Source organism: Argiope bruennichi, chromosome 3, assembly GCF_947563725.1.
Source record: "Argiope bruennichi chromosome 3, qqArgBrue1.1, whole genome shotgun sequence".
NCBI classification, from domain to species: Eukaryota; Metazoa; Arthropoda; class Arachnida; order Araneae; family Araneidae; genus Argiope; species Argiope bruennichi.
In genome coordinates, this window is record NC_079153.1 from 25,718,823 (window position 1) to 25,746,415 (window position 27,593).

The 27,593-nt window shown below is 28.5% G+C and overlaps 1 protein-coding gene across 1 annotated transcript in view; it reads right to left on the reverse strand.

Moving 5' to 3' along the window:
• The window catches only part of LOC129962640 (calcium-activated potassium channel slowpoke-like), a 288,136-nt gene that overhangs the window by 97,383 nt on the left and 163,160 nt on the right, over positions 1–27,593 (reverse strand). The window contains exons 4-8 of the mRNA XM_056076504.1: positions 24,630–24,726; positions 21,385–21,496; positions 19,160–19,311; positions 13,920–14,087; positions 2,309–2,400 (exon numbers count right to left, since the gene is read on the reverse strand). Of these exons, the coding sequence (XP_055932479.1) occupies positions 2,309–2,400; positions 13,920–14,087; positions 19,160–19,311; positions 21,385–21,496; positions 24,630–24,726 (621 nt within the window). The remainder of the gene's footprint in view (positions 1–2,308; positions 2,401–13,919; positions 14,088–19,159; positions 19,312–21,384; positions 21,497–24,629; positions 24,727–27,593) is intronic.

The window sequence follows — 27,593 nt, forward strand, 5'->3', positions numbered from 1 at the left end:
CTGGATTATTTTTGAAAATCCTACAAAGTCGATAAAAATTCACTTTTTTTGCTACTTAATTCTTTCACTTTTGATTTATTTATTTTGGGATATGAAAGCAAAAATCAAATGTCTTTTTTAAAAATACATGAATATCAAATATAACTTCTGTTTGATAGAAGAAATTTTTATAAATTTTTAAATTAAGGATATTTAATCATAGGGAAATTTTAATTACACATGCATTTAAAAGAATTAAAATAAAACTATTATAATATTTTTATTCAGTTAGAAATTTTTAGTTTTTGAGCAATATATTGACAAATTTGCTTTATTTTTAAATGGTTCAATAAGAAAATGTGTTGAAATAAAATTTCAAAAACATTTAGATATTTGTAGATCTAATATTTGACATGAATTTTAAGAATAATTTCACCAAACTGACGCTGGATTAAATGTTTTTCTAAGCGCTGAAAAAGAAAATGAAATAAACGCAGTATAGTTTTAAGAAATATTTTCGTAATACATATTTTTTTCAAAATTCTATACATCAAATAAGAAATTGCGACATTATATATCAAATCTCTATATGTCTTCTATTTATTTTAAATGCATTTTTGTAATTCTTTTTAGATACGCATTATAATTAAAAATTGCTGTTTACAATTATTTGCAAATCTTATACACTTACTAAAATTTTAAATCTATGTATCATATTTATATGATATACAATTTTTTCAAATCCCTCTCATTATCAAATATATTGCTTTTAAATATCTTATGCATTATACTTTTTTGCAACTTCTACACATTATACTAACAAAATTATTCTATGGATATTTTTTGCGAATTTTATACATTATGGCTTTTAAGAATTCACTGCATTATAAATATAAAAATTCTTCTTGTATTTTTTTTCCTTATTCTATGTACTATACAAAAAATTTCATTCTTATGTTTTTTCTTTTCTTTTGTTTTGGAAAACCTTATACTCTTTTTTTAATCATATTCATAACTTTCTTTACAAATTCCATACATTATTCAGTTTTTTACAAACCACATACATTTTAAATTTTTTTACAAATTCTCTACATTACGCTTGAAAGCTGCTAATTTGTATTTTTCAAATTCTATTGCCTTTATATTAAAAACTGCTAATTTTTTGAGAATTTTATTGTTATTATATTAAAAACTGTAAATTCTTTTGTATTCGCGAATTGTATTTCGCGAATTCCATTTGTTTATATTAAAAAATACAATTTTTTGTGTTTTGCGAATGCTATTGTTATATTAAAAACTATTATTTTTTGTGTTTTGCTAATTCTATAGCTGTTATATTAAAAGCTGCTAATGATTTTATATTTTGCGAATTCCGTTTGATTTTTTTTTTTGCGAATTCTGTTGCTATTTTATGCTAATTTTTTGTATTTTGCTATTTCTATTGCTATTATATTAAAAACAGTTAATTTTTTGTATTTTGTGAATTTCAACGATTGGTTTATATTAAACCAATTGGTTTCGATTGGTTTATATTAAAAACTGCATTTTTAAATATTTTGCTAATTCTATTGCATTAAAAACTGCTTTTTTTGTAATTTGCTAATTTAATTGGTATATATAAAAAATGCATTTTTTTTATTTTTCGAATTCTATTGCGATTATATTAAAAACTGCCCATTTTTTTGGTATTTTGTGAATTCTATTCGTAATTTTTGCGAATTCTAGTGCTATTATATTAACAACTGCTAATTTTTTTGTATTTTGTAAATTTTATTGCTATTAAAAAGTGCTAATTTTTTGTATTTTGCGAATTCTATAGCTATTATATTAACAACTGCTAATTTTTTTGTATTTTGTAAATTTTATTGCTATTAAAAAGTGCTAATTTTTTGTATTTTGCGAATTCCATAGCTATTATATTAAAAACTGCTAATTTTTTTCCTATCCTATAAATCATACATTTTTACACGAATTCTGTGTATTACATTATTTTTGAAAAATTCTATAAATTATATTAAAAACTATTTATTGTATTTTTGCACGAATATTACCCATCATATTTTTGTTTTGTTTTATGCATTATATTAAAAGCTACTCATAATTTTTCTTTTATTTTTTAAATGAATGATATGATACCACGGTTTTAAAAAACATGCTATTTATCTAATAATTAAAAATAATATAATATTTAAAAAACAATCATGTTTTTAATTTTTTTTTTCGAATTAGATAGTATTAATTCTGAAGAATGAAAATAATTAATTCCTCCCATCCAGTGGATGTAGCTGCAAGAGAAGACAAACCCTGACTGTGTTTCTTGATATATTACCTCTTTCCTCCTTCCTTTCTGAGAACTCCTCCGTATTTGGACGGGTGTCCAATCAGCTCGGTAATTTCTGGTATCCAACTGGCGAACACTGCCTGCGTGAACCCAGGGGAGAAACAGATACCGATAGAAACACCCAAGATAAGCGACAAGATGGGGAATACAAACAGAAAGAGGCCGACGAATCACCAAAGTTTGTTCCGTGCAAGACTCAAGACCCAATAAAATGAGCCTTCATTGCTGTGTAATTTAATAGATATAGACACTCATGCATTAAATCGCAAGCACATATGTAGGATAGCTTTTACCTCACCATTTCTCTTTTATTAAAAAAAATTCCAAATTATATAAATTCGTTGTTGTTATTTCCTGTTTCTTAACGAGTGTTTTGAGAGGATGGGATTACAGCAACATCTGAATACTGGGGTATTTCATTCTTTTATTAAGGCGTTTGTATTGGATTCATTTAGTGCATGTGCTAGAGTTACTAATTATTTAATGCGGCTTTATGATCGGCACTATCGGACTTCATTGCGAATACTGTTTATGTTTACTTGTAATTAATTTTCTTAATCATTGCATAATATTCATAATTGTTTCATATTTTTAATTATCAAATTATAATAGACATTAAAACCATATTTTTTATATTATACATGTTTTTATATTTTATAATTACTTTATTTATTTTTTTGATCACTGTATATTACTGACTCCATTAAAATAGTTCATAGAACCATCCTAATTGAGTAAAAATCTTGCTCTAATGTATCATCCTGATATAGAACCATTCTTCATTTATTAGAATGCTTCATAGAGCCATCTTAATCGAGTCAAGGCCCTATCCTAATATACTATTTTGACATGGATCCGTCCTTCATCTATCAGAATGCTTCATAGAATCATCTTAAATGAGTCAAGACCCTATACTAATATATAATCCTAACATAGAACCATCTTTCATACTTTATTAGAATCCCTCATAGAACCATCAACTTGATTAAGTCAAGATTCTATCCTAATATGTCATCCTGACATGGAACCATCCTTCACCTTCTATTAGAATGATTCATAGAACCTTATCCCTATATATCCTATTATATCATCCTAAAACACTACTAACCTTCTATTATTATTCATAGAACTATTCTACCCTGATCAAGACAATCACAATGTAGCCTCCTGACAGAGAACATTCCTTCACCTTCTATTAGAAAAGTTCATAGAACTATGCTAATAGAGTCAAGATCCTAACCTAATATACCATTCTAATATGAAACCATCTGTAATCCTTTATTAGGATGTTTCTTAGAACTATCCTGGAGTCAAGACCCATTCTAACATATTGTCCTAATTCGAAACTGTCCTTCATTTTCTATTAAAATTCCTCATAGAATCGTTTTAATCGAGTTAAGATCCTATCCTAATATCATCCTAATGCAGATCCATCCTTCATTCTTATATTAGAAATCCTCATAGAACCTTCTTAATAGAGTCAAGACACTATTATAATATATCGTCATAATACAAAACCATCTTCTATTAGAATCCGTCATAGAATCATCTTAATCGAGTCAACATCCTATCCTAATATATCATCCTAATACGAACCCTCCTTCACACTCTATTAGAATGATTCCTAGAAACATCCTAATCGGGTCAACACCCTATTCTAATATGTCATCCTGATATGAAACCAACGTTCACCTTCTGTTATTATACAGAGAAACATTCTATTCAGGTCAAGACTCTATCCCAATATGGTCTCCTGATATGGAACGACCCTTCACCTTCTATTAGAGAAGTTCATAGAACCATCCTAATAGAGCCAAGACCCTAACCTAATATATCACCTTAATAAAGAACCATCTTTCATCCTCTATAAGAATGGTTATTAAAATTATCATAGAATAAACAACAACTATCCCACGACAACATAGTGTTATTAAAAACATGATTGTCCGGTCCATTTAACTTCTGACTTTTGTGACAAAGCAAACTTCCTTATTTCATATGTAAGCTATAAAGATTTTATACAGAATTTTTTTTTTTGGCGTCAAGCAATGGAAGAAATTACGCCATCAAATATCTGATGAAACAATGGACATAGTGTGAATTTGTGTGCAACAATATAATTTATTGTTGAAAATTATGCAATTTTTTTTAAAATTCCCAAAATTCTGAGAAAATGTACAGGGCACTTATATTTTTATTATTAATAGGACATTTTTAAAATTTTAAATAGTGTGAAAATTAGTTGTATGAACAATATCTTTAACAGTTATTTGGAAAATAAAGGCAAAATATAGCTTAATTCTGAAGTAAAGAAAATTCTAAGTGAAATATTTTAATGAACACTCCAAAGAATGAGTTTCACCTCTCCAAAAAATATCTGTGCCAAATTTGGAAGAACTATGTCAAACGATCTAGCCTTCAGAATACCAGCACACACAGACATTCTAGTTTATTATTAGTAGAAATTATGGCTGTGACTAAAAATGCAGCTTCAAATAAAAACTTTTATATTTTTATAATTCATATACTTTTCAGCAGTAGGAATGAATTATTTTATACCTAATACATTTTATATGAATGTAATGTGTCAGAAAAAGAGGATGGTATAAAGAAAATTTTATAGAAAAGTATATTTTTTAGCTTAAGAATATATTGATTCTTGATATACGAATAATATATATGAAAAATGTTTATAAAACATGAGACCTTTTCTTTTTATTTGAACAATCAATAAAATTAGGAGAAAAATGTCTAAAAATGAAGCAACATGTGTGTTAAAATCTTAATAAAGTGTTTATAATTTTCTTTTTTATTTACAATTATGGTTTATTATATAGGATAAGTTTCAAACCTGCATATGTTATCCATATTTTAAAATTAGATTTTAATTTCGTTAATATAAAATAGTATTAACGATGACTGTAAGGTGACGAATGAAAAAAAAAATAGTTTTCCCGTTTCTTCTTCTTTTTCTTTTTTCTTCTTTTTTTTTTTGTGAAACAATGATATGTATGTACTATCAGTTGCTGTTTCATAAACAATTAATAATGATATAAAAATTTCATAACTGAAATTTATTATTATATTAATACCTTCGGGCTGAAGCCCATCCAAATGAGATGGGATACTGTGTCTCCAACGAATTATATATGGTAGAAATCTAGATTTCTCTGGTAATTGGCTGTTATGTCTGGAGATGTGCCGCTGAGTTAAACAGAAGCTCGAAACAAGTTTCACGCCATTGCTTACATCAAAGAATTTCAGAGCGCAGTGATCCAATTTTTTTGATAAGCAGCAATTTTTTGATAGCTTTCAGTCCAGCTACAATGAGCAAGCTGAAAACATCCATTTTTAATAATAATATAAAATTATTAAGAAATATTCTTAGCAATGGTTGCATTTTTATCCATCCGTGCTCGCCACAGTGTCTGGATTATATCGGTTAAGTTTCAAACTTTGTCGATAGTTGTCGATTTTACATAAATACATTTTTGTAAAAGTATGCACTTTTGAACACCTTGTATTTCTTGACACAATCCAATATTTACTGCAAAATTTTGCATTTATTTTTTTCAGATAATCTGAGAATGTAATAAAGAAAATTATTTTTTGTCCAACTTAGATTTTCTCAAGTTATAATCAATGTTTAATACCAAAGGGTTAGAAAATTAATTTACGATGTTTTTATTTATGTGTACTGATCTAGTTTGCTATTTTCGGGTCAATAAATTTTGAATTTCTTTTATTTTATATCGAAGCATGAGGAAGCGAAAAGAATATTATTTGAAATTAATTCTTGTACATAACAATTAATTTGTACATTACTTTTGTACATAACATCGTTTACAAATTTTTCAAAAATTATATTAAAACATATTAATAAAGTAAAAATGAAACTAATTCCATTGACAAAATATATATATTTATACATCTACGGGTAGCAATTTTAATAGCTACTATGGATGTATTCTTCCTGAACATTGCTGAAAACTATATAATTGTGATGATTTTAGTTATTAAGGAAAACCCCAAACCAATTTTTTTTTCGGAAATTCGATTTTGGTGTTTTAGAAAAATATATGCAAATATGAAAAGAAAAAGTAATATGCTTATGAAATTCATAACAGCCATTTTCAGCGTTAACAACACAGAACAAACTTTGGATCAGTCGGCGGTATTCTGTGATTTTAAAACAGAAAAAATGATGTATATTGAGAAAAAAAAATAATATTCAAAAGAAATTTATAGTTAAAAAAATCTTTAAACAAGGGCTGAAAAATGGAAACATGCATGAAATAGCGAGAAATACCTCTAGATCAAAACGACGGCAGACAATGCAGCGGCTGCGAAACATTTCGGACAATGGGATGGTGGGAGGGAGCATTCCATTTTGCTGTGATGGGAGAACATTTCTTCCATTCGAAAACTAAGGTCTTTTTCTTACAAGCCAAAGTACTTTATTTGAGAGTTACTCTTGGACAAGAAATGGTATTTATATATAAAAAACAATTTGATTATCTCTCGAGGAATTATTATAAAATCAGTCTTTTGTGTATTGTAATAAATTAAGGAAATTTGAGATTAAATAATGTCACTGATATTTTCCACGGTTTTTTTTTAAACTAGACTTGTTTCATGTTTATGATGACGGAATTTTGCAGTCAATTTTTCACTCATTTCTTTGCATGTAAGAGTTTTTAAAATTGCTCACATCTGTATGTTTTTGATAAAAGTATTTCATTTTAATATGATCTTATCTTAATTATCAGCTAATCGATCAAATTAATGAAATTTGATTTCTTATAAATGGTGCCATTTGGTAGTGAATTTGATAAAAATTTATTTCAAGATATCTTTATATCTTGAATATATGTATATATAAACAGTTGCGAAAACGAGAAGTAAAAAAAATAAGGCTTTTTTTTATTTGGCATTTTTTTGGCAAAATGTTGTAAATGATGAGATTCAAACTGGGAAAACAATCTAATGTCCCGTACACTTTAAGGTACCAAAACTACTTTAAAAAGTATGTTTTTGGCACAAATATTTTTTTAAAATGCAATATTCTTAATTTTTGAACAATTTTCTTAATAAAATCAGTTGAATTTTGCTTCGGTGTTTATTCTTTCGGAAATAATTTACATTCATTTTTATATTTGTAAATTTTAATGCAGTTCCTTGTTTCAAAATGCTATTTTTATGCTGTTTTCTTTTGTTTAATTCGGTATGATAATTTTTCTGTTTTTGAAGTTCATATAAAGATAAAGCAGATTTCTTAGTTAAAGTTCGCTCAGATGTCCTAATGCGGAAAAAAACTTCATGTTATTTAATAGTTAAATTTAATTAAGAATTTAAGGATTTTACAGAAATAGATTTCTTTTTATTTAATCTTATTATTTCTTAGTTTAGGAACTAAATGGGATATTTTTTAAATCATCGGCAAATTTTTTTAACGAATAATTTGATAAACTAGAAACTTTTTAATTCATCTCTCTCTCTTTTTTTAACCAACTCTGTTTCTTCCTGTTTTTCCAGTTCAATTTTTTCCAGTTTTCAAAATATTTTTATTTTTTCAAATGTATCTTTGTTTCTTAAGTGTTTTTTCAATCTACTTTATGCAAAAATTCAAGTATTTTAAAACATTTTACAGAATATTTTCTTTGCAAACCGCCTTTGCATCTGCAAAGTGATAATTACAATGATGAGGAACTTGGAGAATGCAATGAGTTCCATGATTGTTCCCATTATCATTTTTTCAGTTGTTTTGTAATACTGACTTGAGAAAGGCAGCAACTGCCAAAATTGGGATGAAGTTTAATTTTTTACTCTCCTGTAAAATTTAAAAATCAGCTCTTATAATACTTTTCATTCGCAGTCTACAACCATTTTTAACAAATTTATCGACATGTAATTTGATTCATTTAGAAATCACAATAGAAAGTCTTCTAATGTCGTCTAGAAGCATAGGAACATTTCCTGAAACATTCAAGTGCATTTTGGAAATAACTGCGGCGTAGGCATCCTCGCAGATGCTAAACCTTACACAGGAATGACCATTAAAACCCGGGTTATTTTAAGAATCGATAGCTTTTGTTACAGTCAATTTTTTTATCCCTAGATTTAGAAACTAGATACTCGAAGCATTTTCTATCAACAAAGAATCAAAGGCTAGTGCTTTATTTTGGAAATTCAGAATTGTTCTCCTATCGATTAACTCGTATTCATCTATAATAGACTGTTCTATTTTAGCTTCATTGTAGAGTAAAGAAAGTTACTCTTCACTTGAACGTTTCAGAAAATGTTCCTGTGCTTCTAGTCGACATTAGAAGACATTCTTTTGTGATTTGTAAACAAATCAAATTAAATTTCGATAAATTTGTTAAAAACGTTTGTAGACTGCGAGTGAAAAGTATTATAAGAGCTGAATTTTAAATTTTAAAGGAGAGTAAAAAATTAAATTTCAGCCCAATTTTGGCAATTGTTGCCTTTCTCAAGTCAGTATTACAAAACAACTGATAAAATGATAATGGGAACGATCATGGAACTCACTGCATTCTCCAGGTTGCTCATCGCTGTAATTATCAATTTGCAGATGCAAATGCGGTTTTCAAAAAAAATGTTCAGTAAAATGTTTTAAAATGCTTCAATTTTTGAATTTTTGCATAAAATAGATTGAAAAAACACTTATGAAACAAAGATACATTTGAAAAAGTAAAAATATTTTGAAAACTGGAAGAAGCAGTACTTTTTCATAATGATGGATTTGGATGAAAATACGATTCAGGTACAGGATTTTTATTGTTTTCCATTTAAGATGAGGAATGTATGCACCTTTTTTTCATTTGATAGATTTGGACAAAAATTATAATAGAGATCTACGATTTTAAAGTTAAAGACGCATATCAATTTTTTTTCCTAAACCCGGTTGCATTTTTGAGGTATTAATCTCAGATACAAAGACATAAACAGACATTATCTATTGATGAATCCATCGACCTTCACACATAAATCCATTATAAGGTCCACAATACGTTTCGCTTCATCATGCAGAAAAGAATATAGAACGCATTTTGAAATGGCGCTATTCTATTTGATGGATTTGGACCGTAGTTTGATTGGGACTGGGGATTGGGATTTAAAGGCACAAGATCCATACCTGACTATACCGATAGATTTACAATACTGATATTGATGTCACATATCAAACTTTACTTCTCAATTTAGTTGCGGTTTCGGGATTTGATGCTCCCATATACGCCAATAAAAAGAAGCTCCATTTTGATAGTGTGATGGACTCATCAACATTACTCGCATACTTTCATTGTTTATTGTCTTTTAAGTTTAATTTCGCCGTGCAGCGAAAAAAAATCGAGTATACATTTTTAAATATGATTGATCCGGATCATTTTTTTCTATTTGAGTGATTTGGATCAGAATTTGGCACAGATCTATGACCTACCGATGATCACCTACCGATTTGCTGTTGATATCGAATTATGCTTTTCTATACTTTGTCACGCATTTTTGAGTTATAATGTCTGTTTTCATGCTGATAAATAATACTTAACCTATATAGATTTATATAGAATGAAATCTCATAATGATCTGCAACAATGCAGTAAACAGTTTAGGGTGACTTTTATTAATTTAACTAGTTGATTCTTAAGTTACTGGAATTTATACAATAGGACATAAATGTTTCCTTGGATACATTTCAGCGAAACTATCATTTAGATATACATATCTAACGTAAAAAGTCTATAAACAAATTTCTTTTATCTAGCTCGTTATGTTTTTGAGAGTTCATAATTATGTTCAGTAGAGACGCAGACATTTGGACTAATTTGAAAGAATGGCGATTTTAAGTCACAGATAGTTCAAAACGTAGATACAATGATTGAGTTGGGTAAAAAATTACGTTTATGAAAATTACGTTTATGTTTGTCCTAAAACGTAAATACTATGTTTTAAATTTCTATATCTCGAAATCTTATTTTTCAAGAATTAGTGTGATTATGTCCTGGAATATTGTGAGTAAACTATCCGGAAATATTCTTTTGTCAAAAATTGTTGAAAACCATACTGAATCTTGGTCACAATGATTGTAAAATCTTCTAGTGCATATACTGAAATATTTTTAAAGGAAAAATTGTTGTAGAGAAAGAAATACAACTTGGCAACAAAAAAGGCTTTACCTGTACGGATGGCACAAAGTGTAGTATTTTTTTGGGTGGAATTTTAAATTGTTCTGAAGTCCGTTTATTGTTTTTTGTTGTGTATTGATTAAATACCAATTAACACATTGAATGCTGTGCTAAATTTCTTATAATGTAATTTATATGGAACTGCCGGCAAACGGTGAAACCCAAGGCAGTCAAAGTGATAAAAACTTTTATTTTGCCTTTCAGCTTACTAATCAATGAATATTTAACTGAGGTGTGGTTCACCTACTTCAAATCGTACATGTTAATTTAAAATACTTTTTCTGATGATTTATGTTGCGGTGTACCTTAGTTATCGGTGGAAGATGTTCTGTGGGAAAGGGTGCATGCAGGCAGGTGGCGTTGCGGGAAGGCAAGCGATGGAGGGTTTTGAGTACCTTTTGCCGTGTTCTTGACGGTACTCCCCGCCGTACTTGGGCCTAGTTCCTACTAAATCTATGATTTCAGGGATGCAGCTTGCAAAGACGGCCTAAGGCACAAACAAACACATTCTTTCTTATAAATCGAATAGGACAGGGTCCTGTCTGAAAATACATTGCACTCAGTGTAGAGAAATTTCATAAAAACTTTTTTTTTTTTCCTTGGAGAATCCTTGCCTCGATTGGTTACCAGTAGAGTGCATCCACTTTTAATTTTGTCTGTCATGATACTTTACTATAATAATTTTCTTGAAATTAAAAAAAATGAATTGAATTGTTAGATGAGCAGAAGCGGCTCATGCATGTAATAGTGTGATATAAATAATGTAATATATATATGTTCTCAATGTGGCATAAATAATGTAATTATTTATATCACAATGATAATTGATGGGTTTCGCTTTAAAAAAAATTTTGGTTTTTAAACTAAATTTGAATTATTTAATAATAATAAATGAAAACTTATATTTGGATTTGTTTTGATGCAGATATTATAACTAAGAAATTGAACTGATTATAAACTGCAACTAAGAAATTATTACATTTTATTAAAATCATAACTTTGATTTTTTTAGTTATTACTCAAATGCGGCTTAAAAATAAAATGATCCTAAAAACACATGAAATTTTAAAAATAAATATACATGAAGGGAAACTATTTTCGAATTTATAAATAAAATAATATTTATAGTTGTACTTTTCATTGAATTTCACTTATTATTAATTATTTTTAATTTTAAGTTTACTTATAATTAATTTAATATTATTTTCATATTTATTTTTAAATTTCGGATTTGCAAAATTTCTCTGTCTGTGAAGATATGCGTGAAGCAACATTTCTGTTAGTTTTAGGACTACGCTTTTTGATATGTTTCTTTTGAAATTGCTTGAATGGGAGGGGATAAATATCTTACTGTACATGCTGTACAAAAACAATATATAAAAAGGACCATTTAGTACTACACGAAAAGTTCAATTTTTCTAGAATATTCTCTGTATGCAAACAGAAATATATTACTTGTCCTTACAGTTGCTTTAAAGAGTGAGAACTCTAAAAGGAAAATAGTTTTATATTGCTGACAAATTTAAATATGCGCAAAATTAAATAAATTATTATATATATTATATAAAATAAATAAATTATTTAAATTATGAAATTTATATATTAAAAAAGATTGCAAAAAGGCATTTCCATGGAGATTTTACATTAATGTTCCTTGAAATGAATTAAAAACATAAAACATAATGCCTTATAATGCGAGATTTTATATAATTTTCGATGTTAGATTCAAAACCTTTGTTTTAAATCTTCTTAATATGGTCTAAATTGAACAAAATTTTTATTAAATTAACTCATGAGATAGGAGCTACAGTACATTCGCAGTGTATACGATATATATATATATATATATATATATATATATATATATATATATATATAAAAACCATCAGCAGGATGAATAAGAGCGTAAAATGGAGTAAAATGTATTAACATTCAAAAATTTTATAAAACTTTGGATAATAGATTAAAATCTTTATTTAATTTAAACTTTGAACGCTAAAAAAAATACCTAAAAATTGTTTTTGAAGATTTATTCAGAATCTAGAAAAAAAAAACGCCTATTATATATCTTCAAATAATTAGATTTCACTTTAATAATCACATTTCACCTATTTTGAAAGCAACTCATCAAGTTAAATAAATATGAAAGAATTTTTAAATAATTGAAGAATCTGAGAATTGTTTTTCCTTTCTGCTCGTAACAGCAGACGATTTTTTTCTCCTATTGTTTTGAATGTTATTTACCAATCGAATTTTTCTTTTTTTGATGTAGCTAACAAATGCAGTGTAATGAGATTTCATTTTTAAACATGAGATTTTAAATCTATATGGAGTAATATCGATATTATTAGTTTAAAATATCGGGATTATAAACTATACATATTTTCAGACAAAACCACTACTATGTTAGATGAACTATTAATTACGTTTTCTAAACACAGTCTTACATTGAAGCTTCTAGATCAGTAGAAGAGCACACTAAACTCCAATGGCACACTAGGTAGGTAGTACAAAACTAGGAGACTAGTTGACAAAACTGTACTGTATTAGGTTCAAAATGGTTAGTAACTGTTAGTCACACATTCAAGCATGTTGTTAGTAAACTGCATTGCAGAGGATTATAAATAATTTAATTTAAACCACAATTTAAAATAAACACAAAAATAAATAAATATATCTTAATATTTTTCAAAATAAATTTTTTTGCTTAAATAGTTATTTTGTAAATACTGTTTACTTCAAATTTAAAACTCTGTTAAATTTTAGTTAGTTACTTTTTTTTCAAAGTTTGTATTTAATTAAAAAAAAAAACTTTTTAAAAAGAAAATGTTTAACAAATTCTTAAGATTTAGAAACTACTTTTTTTTTAAATCTCTTTTGAATTTATGATATATTTCAAACACACAACATAAACAAATGGTTCTCAACAAATTACGGTTGAGAAAAATTTTTGAAGTACAGTATTGGGTCAAACTTTAAAAAGTTTTATAAAATAGAACATAATAACTATAGTATAACAAAACAGAGACAAAAATATGTAATATTTAATATTTTCCTAATATGTGATAATTTTATATTCACTTTGTACTAATTAGATTTTAAATTTCTTATAAAATTTTAAATTAGAGTTTTTTGAGTATTTAATTTATTTAATACAACCCTATTTATCTTCTTTACTACTCACAATTGCCACGCTCAGATAAAGTGTATTTATCAATAATTATACGTAGTCATAAAATTGAAAATTTTTGAAATTAAGATTGTTATTACATAAGATTGTTTTTAAAATAAAACATCTTCTTAATAAATTTTGAAAAAAAAAAGTCAGTTTCGAAAACAGTAACTCATATCTTCAATATTTTCTTGATAGAATGAACGTGCAGAAAGGATCTCACCAGGCCGACGAGGATGAACAAAACGATGAATCCCCGTCCCAGGCTGGTCTGGCAGTAGATGTCGCCATATCCGACGGTCGACATGGTCACGATGAGAAAGTAAACGCACTCCCAGTACGTCAGCTCATGGGGGTTGCTGAAACTCAACGGATCACCGGAATTTTCCAGCTAAAAGAAAGAAAAAACAACAAATCACTGTATGCAAACCACTTATCTCACAATATAGAGTGAGACAAATAAAGATTACAAGTTAATCTCGATTCCAGACATCTATTATTAGAAAAGGAGATGATAATGATGTATATGTGGGATAACCAAGACGGGGATACTTATTTCCTTCCTAAATACCGAGATTAAATTTGAATGACAGCAGTGGATGCAGCATGGAGATTCGAAATAGGTATGAGCTTTATTGCCATCGCAAGCCATGGTACAAATCCTTCAGTGGGAAGTTATGTCTCATTATGGATATATAGGTAACTTGATCTCCACAATCTTCATATATCCATCCAAGAAGCGAGGCAGGCAGCATACTGGAAACTTTTCATCCTCATATTTGAGGTTCTCCTCCCCTCCACAGTGGGATATATATGCAAGATAAGAATTTTCCAAACTTACAGTTCTGGTATGGCACGGTCAAAACATCATCACGGTTCATGGCAAAACACCATTTTACAAGAAACGATTGAAAAGTAAAACGCGATTTTTAGTAACATTCCTTTAACCTTATTATATTTAACTAATAACCATTATATATTTCTAATCACTCGAAGTCATGCTTTACTTGAACTTCGAAGTTGGAGGGGCTTTTGTTTTTCCGTGCTGAAATCTAACAAAAGCCAAAAGCTAGTTGCTGTTGCAGTAAAATTCTCTCCTGAAGCGAAGGTCTATCGATTTCAAATGCTTTCACATGAGCTCTTTTCCATATTTTATATAACAGAAGTTATACATAGGGTATTGTCTCAAAATCTGAACCGAATTTAATTGGAAACAGCTATAAATATGGTCATGAAAGTGGTGTATATAATAAAATAATAGTGGGCTGCGTATTATTACCACTAAGCCTCCTTGCTTTAGAATTCGAAGTTGCTTTACAATTTTGCAATTGACGATCTTCCTGTATTTTGTACCGTTTTCAAGGTACATAAGATTAACCTGAATTTTATATATATATAGGTGACGCTGTAAGCAGTCTCATCATAGTATATGACAACTTTATACTTAGACGCTACTTTTATTATTATAAGTATTAGCAGAAAATTAGCAATGTTGACGCCTTGTATATAAAAATAGCAATTTTATTTCTCTGAAATTTAAAGACAGCGGTTTATAGAAACTAAATTATTTAAGAATTTTAAACTTTTTGTAAATGTTTATTATTTTTATTATAACATTAAGCATTCATAATATTTTATTGTGGAAAATTAGCTCTAAATCTTTTACTATACTAAACGCTTTGAAAACATCTGGAGAGAAATATTCCATTATTATTTACCTTGAGTCTTTATTCATTTGAGACATAATAGAGTTTATACACGCTGTTCTGTTGCTCTTTTTTTATTACAAAAATTCAGAAAAAGGTTGAATAATCTTTATAAAAAATATTCATTAGACAAAAATAAGAATAATTATTTTGTAATTCAATAAAATAATAATTTCGTATTATAAAATATTTAGGTTTTTTTTGGAAATGTAGAGAAAGTTAATGCGTTGAGCAGCGTGCCATCCACATTTGGGTGCCAGCACAAGTTCTTATTTCGTGTAGAATTCGATGCTAATTAGAACACGTTTATCGTTAGTTTATATCTGCTTAGTTTATCCGTTGTTCATTGCGTGAATTATCTATGATTCACATCTGCTATCTAATTAGATGTTAACTTCTCTTCGACAATTAAGAGATAATAAAGAAGTAAGCATCTTATTAGATAGTGGTCTGAATCAGAGGAATGATCCATAGCAGCGAACTTGTCAAAAGTGTCCCAAGTTGTAAAGTTTTCAAATAATTTAAATAATCTAAAACAATAATAATATCCTCTAATAAAAGACTAAATGGCAAAAATTTCTGCATATTTTAAGAACTTGAATTATGATGAAGACATCTACTTTAAACGGAAAAAAGAGCAACTTTCACGTAACGAGCTATTTAACTCGAGCGGAAAATATTGCTCTGCTGCGTAGAATAAAACCAGAGGGATTAAACACAACTTAGAGATAATGCTGAAAGACGGAGAGACATAATTGCTTCCGTTGTGCACAGGAAGGAACCGTTCAACTTCTGAATTTTTGAGCAGAAAATCTCTTCTCATGAGTAAAAAGAGGCCCGGAACAGTGGCGCGACAATTGTGAAAAATCATTTAGCTGAAAGTTGCCGGTAAAAATTAAACTACTGCTAATGGCTCTCGAATAACAAGAGGAAGGTTATTAAAATCATTTTGTTCATTTAGCTAGATTTTAAAATGTTATATATGAGGGGATTTTGTTCTACGTATAGCAATTCATTTATACATATTTGTAAATCGGAAAATGAAAGATATATTATTTGAAAATAATTATTAACTTATTAGGTTGTTCATTTATTAATATGAGATGCATTTCTTTTAAAAAAAGCATTTCACCTAGTTATTTAGTACGGCTAAAACACAAGAATTCGATTAAAACAGTATACTTCAATTTAAAAAGCGCGTATATCACGAAATAAAAATGGAAATGAAAATCCTACTATGGATTGAATGATTGGCAAAAACACATGCTTGAATGTTTTGTTGGAGAGTTTGAATTCCATCATATCATTTAAAAACATTGTTCCCGATAATATATAAAATTGAATTAAAATATTATTACAATAAAATGAAAAATTGTACGGATATGAAATTTATATAATCAAAAAGGTACTTTTATTAGTCTTGAGATAATACTAAAAAAAAAAAAAATTTAAAAGGTAATTGTTTTGGAAGATATGAGTATTAATTTCCGTAGTCGTGTCAGAGCGATTACGCCTAGTCTCAAAATTATTATACGGATGCCAAAATTGAACAATCTTTGAGGAATTTCTTGACTAATATAATCGCAACAATTTTTGATTGCAACTTTAAAATCTTTTTGTTAGCATTTCTGCTATACACCCAAGGTTGCAGAATTTTAGAGTTTATGGACGATTGGCACGATTTTGATGGGCTTGGTGAGAAACCGTACATTAATCTTAAGTCTTACTGCGATTACAATGGTTAAGCCTACTTTTGTGCTTGATTGAACTTTTTGTTTGAAGCCTATTTCTTGATTTCTTTTATATCTCTTTTCCTCTGACTGCATGTCCTCTACAGTTACGTGGCGAACTACCTTCAGAACACATCTAATTTTATATTGCATCTCCATTGATTAGCTAAGTTAAGCTTTTGATTCAGTACAGTTGTAAAAATGTTCAATGCATAAAGCAGTCTGAAATTCTTATGACGTTTTGTTGGTATTTAACTGTTGCCATTCGACAATGAGTAATATGCTAGATTTATCCGCCACTGACGTTAGTGTTTTATGTATGCAGATTATATTGTTTGAATTGTTTTAGTAGCATTTGAGATTGAAGTTTTATTTCTGAGATATTTATAGCATTTGAATAACTCAAAGAAAACATTTCTTTTACAATTGTAATTGTTAATAATACTTAATGCCTAGTTTCGACCTCATATTTGTTTTGGTTTTCTTAATTGATATCCTCGATTTCGGGTATGTTTTGGCTTATATATACAATTAAGAATCCAAAGAATGTTTCAAGTTTTCATGTATTTCGAGTGTAATTTTTGTCAATTCCAGCGTTATGAATCAAATTATAGTATCTTTAAATTATTTAATCTCAAGATATAAGTTTAAGAATAAGCTTCAAATTATATGTTTATAATTTAATGACCGTATGTCACACGATTAAAGAGTTAAAAGTTTATATAATTAAAGTATTTTGATTTTCATTTATCCAAAAATTCATCCATTTAAATATCTTACAGCTATTATGATGGTTTTTTAAAAAAAATTAATAGCTTTTATGTAAATTTATTTAAAAAGTTATCATGATAATGTATTTATGTCTAATATTATATAAATTTATATATTTTATAATTTCTTCATTATATAATAAAATTTTAAAATGTGAGAAATAATGCAAAATATATATTACATCAAACATTACATGGTGTATTATAGAGTATCAATGTTGTAAGAATAATGTCATTTCTAACTGTAACTGATTCATTGAATGCATATTAGCGTTAAATGTGGAAACTAATTCTAATTGAAGAATTTTACAAGACAAAATAAGCATGGAGGAGTTTCTTTAATAAAAGAGCTTTTTTTAATATATCATTATACAAAATTTCATTAAAATCCTGGACCATCGACTTTTGACTTAGAAAGGCTGCAACTACAGTGATAAAAACGGTATTTAGTACCAGTAAAGTAGCTATGCTTTACGCCATAATTAACAATGCCATCTAGTGATGAAAGTGGAATTAGTCTTTTACTTTATAAGTAATCTGGTAAGGGAAGAACATGGGTTGGAAAATTGAATTCGGGATGAAATTAATTATAATGATTGTATACCTGTTGGATGTTCATTTTTTTAAATATTAAAGCGGAATAGTCAGCAGATTTCAATAAAATAATCTTCAAATTATTTCAATAGTATATATTTTAAATAACTTATGCAGTGTTCAGCAGTCTAACAGCATGATCGTCAAGGCCATTACATCGTAAGTGGAGTATAGAGTCCGGTCCTTAGTACATCTTTTTTTTCCCTTTGACTTAAAAAAATATTCGAATTAAATTAACAATTCACATATAATTTAATTAATATATATGTGATATATATATTAATTATATGATTATATGATTAATATATTATTATACATTAATCATATTAATATATTAATAATTAAATGATTAATATATATTCTTTAATTAATAAACCCCCTAATTGTATGCTATTACTAAACCAAATCTCGACCAGAACTCAATTTCCCTTTATTATAGTTACTAGGTTATAGCTGGAAAAATAGCTTTCCCACGATATTATTAAGAATGGAACAAATAAAACATTCATCTGTTTTTTAATCAGTTCCAAAATTCTCGGGTATCATTCTAATGGCGGATTTTCAAAGAATTTTATTCTTTTGTATATCTTGAATGCACAATAACTAAAATATTGAAATTGATAATAGTAATAATGATAGTAAATAGGTAAAATTCGTACGCACCAGGTGGATAATTCCGGCTGCCGTGAGCCACACGCTGATGACGATGGAGACTAACTGGGCTAATCTTATGGATGAACTTGTCTTCAAGACGTTCAGGTACTGCAAAATGTCCGGCACAGACATGAGGCGCAGGGCCCGCAGGAAACGAAGGCCTGCCGGAATGAAAAGACTTTAATCGTTTGATAACAAAAGAAAACATTTTTAATAAATGATAGCTAATAAAACGTCTATAGACATTTGATAATAAAAGTTATCTTATAATAAGGAAAATAGATATTAAATATCACATTATTGCGTTCCAACCTGAATTTTAGTGCACATGTACTTTTGCAGAAAATTAGTAACTAATAGCACATATACAAGGGATGCATTGAAAATCCCTTTAAAATATGAAAATGTTTGAAATTGCAGCCATTGAAATAAGTTTCATAAGACGCTTGTCTATTAAACTTCGAAAACCGATTATTTCACGAAATATTTTTGACTAAAACATTTTGTTTCCAACTTAATTTTAGATTAAACTAATTGAAAATATAATTAGTAAATTCAATAGCTAAACAACTATAAGATTATTTAAAATGACTGCTTCATTTACCAATAACTATTTTATGAGTGATAATGAAAAGATAAGATTTGTAAAGGATAGTAGATGGATGTTGAAAGTTTTATTCTTTGTGATGGAAAGGCAAATATGAAATCTGAAGAAAATTCCTATTACTATACAAAAGATATTCTGCATGATGGACTTTGAGAAATATTAGTCCATTATTACAATACAGAGGAAATTTCTCTAAAATACGTTCTCGTGCGCAACTATAAGTCAAGAGCATACATAGATAGCATCAATAGTTTGTAGAAACAAGACGAGTTGCAGAACGAATAGGGGCAGCAAGCCAAATGTGTCACTACAAAACTAAGTTCTTTTAAAACTTTCTTGTGAGAGCAGATGGTGAAAATCATTCTACGACACAAGAATGTAACTACTAATTGAGAAAAAAATAAACGGCTTAGTCTATTCTTAGTATCAAGCTACATACAAAGCGGTTTAGAGTTGTGTTTGAACAGGAATTATGCAAAAGGTACGGCTCGAAAAAATCAATCGCAATTATCAATTTTATATCTGCTAATCAGTATTATCCCAAATCGGATGGAATACTTGCAGGTTAGGCAAAAGAAACATTGAATTCATACTCATTGCAAATGTTTCATTTCTATTGCTCATTAAATAGTTAGTTATATAGAGGGTGCTCATAAAATTATTTTCCCTGTTTGGCCACATCTGCAGTTAAAACGATGAACGAAATGAAACAACATTTCATATAGAGACCGTGGAAGTCACTGGAAGAAGAATTCAGAATGAAAAAAAAATAGTACTAAAAGTTTCCAATAGGCAAATACTGACTCTGTGGGAGTACAATTATGAATGAATTCAGAAAATGATCTTTTATTGATCAATATTAGGGTCCCTGGAAGCTGTGTAAAATTTTCCCTTTGCTGACCTTCCCTGGGGTACAACTTGTTGCATACTGTGTATGACGTTCCCCACTACTGCGCGTAAACTGTCAGTTTTGATGTTCATAACAGGCCGTCTTATTTTCTGTACATAAGACATGCAGGTTTGCCTAAGAGCATCCATGACATTACATTGTCAAGCATAGAACAGTTTTATCAGCAAAGCAGGCTGAGGTAAAGTAGGGCCTATCTTAAGAACACATCAACAATCAATTACGAGCAGTAGTCAAGAACACATCAATAATCAAGAACTAACAGCTGATAGGTCGTTTGCTCTTCCCTTTATAAAGAACGCACTAGGAATTTTACATTATACATCCCGTATACAAATTTTCTCGTTCGTAGGAGACAGCAACGCTAATATTTCTCCTACTGGCAACTTTTAGTACTATTGTTTTTGCGGAATTTATTTTACCATTCCTTCCACGGTCTGTACATGAAACCTGGTTTCATTTCGTTCATTCGTTTTAGCCGTATATGCCGCCAAACAAGGAAAGTTATTTTATGGCAACCCTGTATATTAGAAACAATACGTTTGAATTACATTGTATTATAAGAAATAAAGACGTAGATAAATTGGATATATGAAAAAATAACAATAATAAAAGGAGTGGCACATACTAAATATAAAACGGCAGTATGTGTGCATTGTTCATGATTTCTTTCCAAATACCATAGAAGGTTTCTGGAGGGGGGGGGGGAGGTCTACTTACCTATCCACGTTCTGCCAAGATAGATGGATATGAAGGAGGGCGGAATGGTGAAATAATCCACGAAGGAATAAAGCTCCAGCATGAACCATAACTTGTCGCTAGCAGCGATAAACTGAAAAAGAAAAGGAACGAAAATGATGCAGTCTCAATTTTAAATGGTTATATCTGAAAATATAACCATTTAAATAGCTTTCTCATAATATAACCCCCTACAAAGAGTTTATTGTCGTTGATAAACAGATTCTGATTATCTATTTGTCTTATTTAGGAAGGACAGGATGGCTTCATTGTAGAATTTATTGGGTTACTAACACAATGTTTTCCACTTTTTTATCCCGGAAGAAACTGTTGATCTCTCAGTAATATTTTTTAAAGCCAAAGACTTTCACAGGAAAATATTTATTAAAGGTCTAAGGAGTAAAGGTGGTCCAGGAATTTTAAAATTTTGTTTGCAAGTAGAAGTCTTCTTAACCTAGCGTTGTGCCAAATTAGCACAAACCTGTTCAAAAGTTTCTTTTGTCCTAGTTTTTAATTCCCGTTCAGGCCCTGGCAACACATTGCAGTATCGTTGAAGATAAAGGTTTTTTTTCCAGTTTCAGTCAATTAATGAGCATTGGTTCTTCTTAGCTGAGAAAGAAATTAATCATCATTTTTCTGGCTCTCGCAGTATGACCATGATATATTTATACGTAGGGAACTAAGAATCCACCAATACATAGTCCCTTGACTAATACATTATCTCACCGTAATTGCACGCAACAAAAACGTCGTAGTTGTTTTCCACTTGGACACATCTACTATGAAATGAAGTACAATTAAATGCTTTCGTACACTTTTCCGTTCTTGCGTTTGTTTGATGGTGCTAAAATCTGTCATTTAGGGCCGAGTCTGAATATTTTTTTTTACCTTCGATGCATCAGCGGGTAAATATATTTAGGTTTAAAAGTAAAAAAGGGGAGACTTCCTTCTAAAACAATATCACTTCTGAATATTTAAAATTGTTATTTTTAGCTAATAATTATTCTATTAGAATTTTATGTTGTTCTTTAAAGACGTAAAAGCTGTAAAACATAATCGAGCTTCAAATGCCATCTGGACCCTCTTCATTACGTTTTGTCTCAAGTAATAATTCTGATAAATAATAACTAGCGCCTTCAGATTGCGAATCTTGAATAGTAGATGAACTTAAAAATACTTAGCTGTACTACAAAACATCATGATATGATAATTTTCCAGTTTTTTGAAATTCTGTCTGTTTCTAAAAGAGATTTAGCTAGAGTTATAACTGACAATTCCAGTAATACTTATCATTTATCAATTAATTCAGAAATTTATACAATTATATATATATTTTTCGTGAAATACTTTTTCCTATTGTAAATCTACATGAAGCCAATAAAATGTGTGCATATTTTTGGAACAGACATAGTGCTTAAAGAAAAATCGGATCCATATAACAATAAAAGGTGGAGAAAGTCAGTACCATGTGTTGGCAGACAATTAGAAAGATACATAAAAAAATGACTATATTTTCTGCAGCCACAGAATGAACATTTTCAAACCCTATATGATAATAAATAGTAATATCGATAAATCGATGTTACTACTTACATCGATAAATGAAAATAAGTAGTAACTTAAGCAATTATCGACTTTTGGAAGAGATAATACAACAAAACTTGGTCGAGAAGGCTTCATGACCGAATAAGAGTACAATTGCACTGAAGTAGGTGAACAACCTGCGTTTTACTGGGTGAGGAATTAAAAAAAATAGACGATTTAAATTTGGCGCCATGCCGACGTTTTCGCAAGGAAGGTAACAGAAAATGCATCTTCGAGAAGCGTTTAAAGCATTTAGTCATCACGAGGCGTTAGCCAGAATAGCATCGAATGATTGCTGTAGAATTCTTCTCCAAAGACAATGATTCCAATATTATAACGATTCTTTAGTCGAGATGTTTAGTGATAAAAGGAATAGGAAGGCTGCGATAATCCAAAAATATTAAATTGGGTCGCATAATTCATTACTAGTGCATCCATTGTCAACAAGAATGTTAGAAAATTCTTTAAAAAGAATTATTTGATAATTTCACCCATTCAGACAAGGTAACATGAAGTGTGGGCTTTATAAGTAGTTCATACTGCTACGACAATTTTTAAATGAAGACTTTTACACTTATTCAGATGATTGTAAAAATAGACATAATTAGACCTGGACATATGTCGAAAATGCTGTATGTTGCGAAAAAGTAAATCGAAAATGTTTTATGCAGTAAAGACATGCACTCACGAATTGTTCTGTGGTACATAGATTCAAGTGTGCTTCACATTTAGAGATAAAGTTTTACACTCTTCAATGGCAACAGCTTTGAAGGCATTTGATGATTAACCATACATCTAATTAAAGGGTGTCCTAAAATTAATGCAAGATTTGAATTTGCCAACATTTGCGCAGTAAAAAATTGGCAACTTTGTTAAAAAACCATTTGACAGTTGACAAATTAGGGTTAGTAAAAATCGAGAGTTACTCAATAGAACCATGTGTTAACGCAAAATTTGAATTAAATAAAAAACACAATTTTTTTAAATTTTTATATTTTTATAGAATTCTCAAATATTTGAACTGTGGCTGCCTGACTTTAATCATTTTTGAAATATTGTTCCATAATGAAAACACTTTGTTATATCATGTAACTCTCCATTTTTATTGTCTAAATTATCAGTTTAAATGGTTTTTTAATAAGGTTACCAAATCTTGTGTTAATTTTAGGTCGCCTTTACATACTGTGATGAAATCATAATGATCCACATTTCACAGCGCTCTGATTGGTGGATCTGTTGTCCATCAAAAAGTTAGACAATACTTTTCTTCCGAAATATTCTACCCAGAGACATTCAAGCATCAGTATCGGTTCATCAGATTCTAGGCAAAGCGAGATCAAATTTGATATCAAAATTTTGTGTATTATGGAAATTTCCAATCGTCATCTGTTACGTGCAGATGATATTTATGATCCAATATGTCTATACGATCTATGCGTCTTTGATTATTCAAATATCTTAAAACGTTTGTGCACGTTTGAGATAAAACAGTTCATGCAATCAGAAAGAGAAGTAATCAAATATCAACTGAATGAAATTTTTATGGTTTATCAATAATGGTAACAATATTGACCATGATTGATTGGAAATTGAATAAAAATTAAAATACTTAAATCAATTTAGTAATCGAATAAAATACTTACGCGTATAAAAAAGTAGACCATAAAAAATATATTTAGTGCTAAGTCAATCTGCTGCGTTGTGTTCGTGGACCACGAATGACACGTCTCCACTTTATCTCTGAAAGAAAAGAAGAAATTTCATTTTAAGCAAATATCATCAAGCATTGTATTTAATGAACGATGAATGAATGAATGGCGAAATTAATAATTAGCCAAAATGATCAAAAAATGAAATTTTTCTTTTATCTTAATCCTTATCACCTTTTCCTTCCAAACCCCTCATCTGTAAAATCTATGACATTTCTGAAATCATCGGACATATATATGTAGGATAGCTCATGCAGAAACAACTCATTTTTAAAATAGAACATTGAATATATTAAATACTTAGGCAATACACTATTGTTTCAGAGAATTAAATAAAAATAATGATGTAATACATTAAATGAATAACACAAATTTAATTGATTACAAATGCATAAAACCACAGTAACAAAATTGCCTGAATAGCAAACCATTCGTCTAAAAACTATTAAATTAAGCAGGTAGTTACTTCTTGAGTAATAGGTGTTCTCAAAGAAAGATATTTCAAAATTTTAATTAGATTTTCAATTAAGGAGATTTCAAGGGTCAGACTTGGCTGAAACTTGTAAAATATGTATAAATTATTCTACTTTACGATGCAGTGAAACTGTTTTAAAATTTTCTGTAAACTGAAAGGAAATTAGAGAGAAGCCCAATTTTGGTCAGAATACAGCGAAATCTTTCGGAAAATACACCTTTCTCTATCATAGAATCGATTAGAGCGAATACCTTGAAACTTCTCTAATATGCATATTTTCATGTCTTAATTTATCTTTCTGAGTCATTTGAAGGTTTTCTTGAAAATGGAAGGATATTATTGAAATAGCCGAATTTAGGCAGAACACCGATAAAAAGCATCGAAAAATCAATCTTTATTTATCATGGAATTTTTAAGGCTATTTGCGCCGACACTTTTAAATATGCTTAATAATAAATAATATCTTAATGTCCCAAACCATACTATCAAGCTGTTAGGTAAATTTCTATAGGAAGACTATCTACTACTTAGAGTAATTTTGTTTGGATTTTATATATATTGCTTGAAATATATTGTTAGAAATGTAAAAACCTCGGATGAGTTCTTAAGTGGGTTATCTAGCTCAAAGGGGGTTAAAATGAGGGAGTTGAAATTTTTGTTTTGCTATAACTTTCTTAATATTAAAGATAGAAAAATAAATCCAATTAGCCAAATTGGCGCCTCATTAAAACAAATAACTTTTTATTTGAAGTTTTTCAATAACAGCAATATCTATTAAGTTGAGGGTTAAAACGTGATTTTCCCGCCCTAATATTGACTATTTCTAACAACTATAATTTATGTAAAGGAACAAAAACTTAGATGTGAAGGAATCTACTTCTGCTTTCCAGCTTGCTGAGAGAAATTTTTTAACATTTTCTTTAAAAGAGAAGAAAATTAGTGAAAATGCGAATTTCGGTCAGAACACAGCTAGAATGTTTCGAAATTACGCTTTTATTTATGTGTGAATTTTAGTTAAAAATCAATCAAAGTTTTTACATTTTACCTCACTATTTATTACAAAAAAATATTTTATATACCACATTAAAATTTAAAATTTCATTTATGATTTATTACATCAGATCGATTTTATTTCAGTAATATATTTATCTGAATAAGATATTATTTTTCAGATTATTTTATAATGTATTTTTTTATGTATAATACGTAAACATGTTTTTCGTTGGTTAGTTACTGGATTTATGCATTTGCGTGCTACAATGGCTTTGAAAACATTTTTTGTGAGCACGCTATTTTTTTATTATAAATACCATCAAAAAACAACTTCTGAAAGAAACTGAATTTAGTAAATACATTTTGTTTGTTTGCCCCAAATTTGAAACAAAATGTAACTAACTTCTAGCTAAACTAGTAAAAAGTAAATTTTACGACAATATTTGTTATTGTTACTAGAGTTCTTTTCCGTGAGCTTCGATAATAGTAAAAACACTTTTTTGTATGCATATTACCGCTGCTTTATAAAAAAGCAGTTTTTAATATTAAATTTAAAAATAAAATTAAGATAATCAAATTAATCCAAATTATTACTACATTATAATATTTCGGAATAAATGTTTTAATATTCCTTAAAAATTTTCTGTTATTTTCTACACAAAAAATCAAAATTTGTATATTTAAGCAATATCCTCAATTCGCAATGATTGTAGAGGTTTCAAAAAAAGAAATTAAAAACACAAAAGAAATGTGAATTTTTCTCATTAGTCCCAATAAAAAATTTTTAAAAAAAAATCATGCTTTTATCTTAAGACATGAATAAGGTTTCACAACTATGTTTTAATCTTTTACATCCACTTTTCGATAATTTTTAATAAAATTTCTTTCATTTTTAGATAGATAACTATTTCAATTGTTAATTCGATTTTCAGAAAGAAATGAATCTAAATAATCCAAAAAAAATTTAATTTGTTCTACTTACATCAATGAATAGAATTTGTTTCATTTCTCTAACAAGGAATTTTCCAAATCAGCTTTTTTAAAATAATAATCATAAAAAATCAATTTTTAATAAATAAATACCAATTTTTAAAAACACGTTTTAATTTACTAAAAATTGGATTATTTTTCATTTCAATTATTTTCAAATTCGTAGTTCTATAATTCTAATTCGTTATTATATATATTATGAAATCGTGAATCAATATTTCTCAAATTTACTATCAGATTGTGACATTCGTATGACATAAATATTTAATTAAATTAAACGATTAATTGATATGAAAGATACGGAAACAGTAAATTAGCATGAAGAACATACCAGGATTCAAAAGTTCGAAAGTCTATCATATCCAACAGTGAATAAATAACCAATTAGAAAAGCAGAAATTAACAATTTGCATCTGAAGAACTATTGATTTAGTTTATTT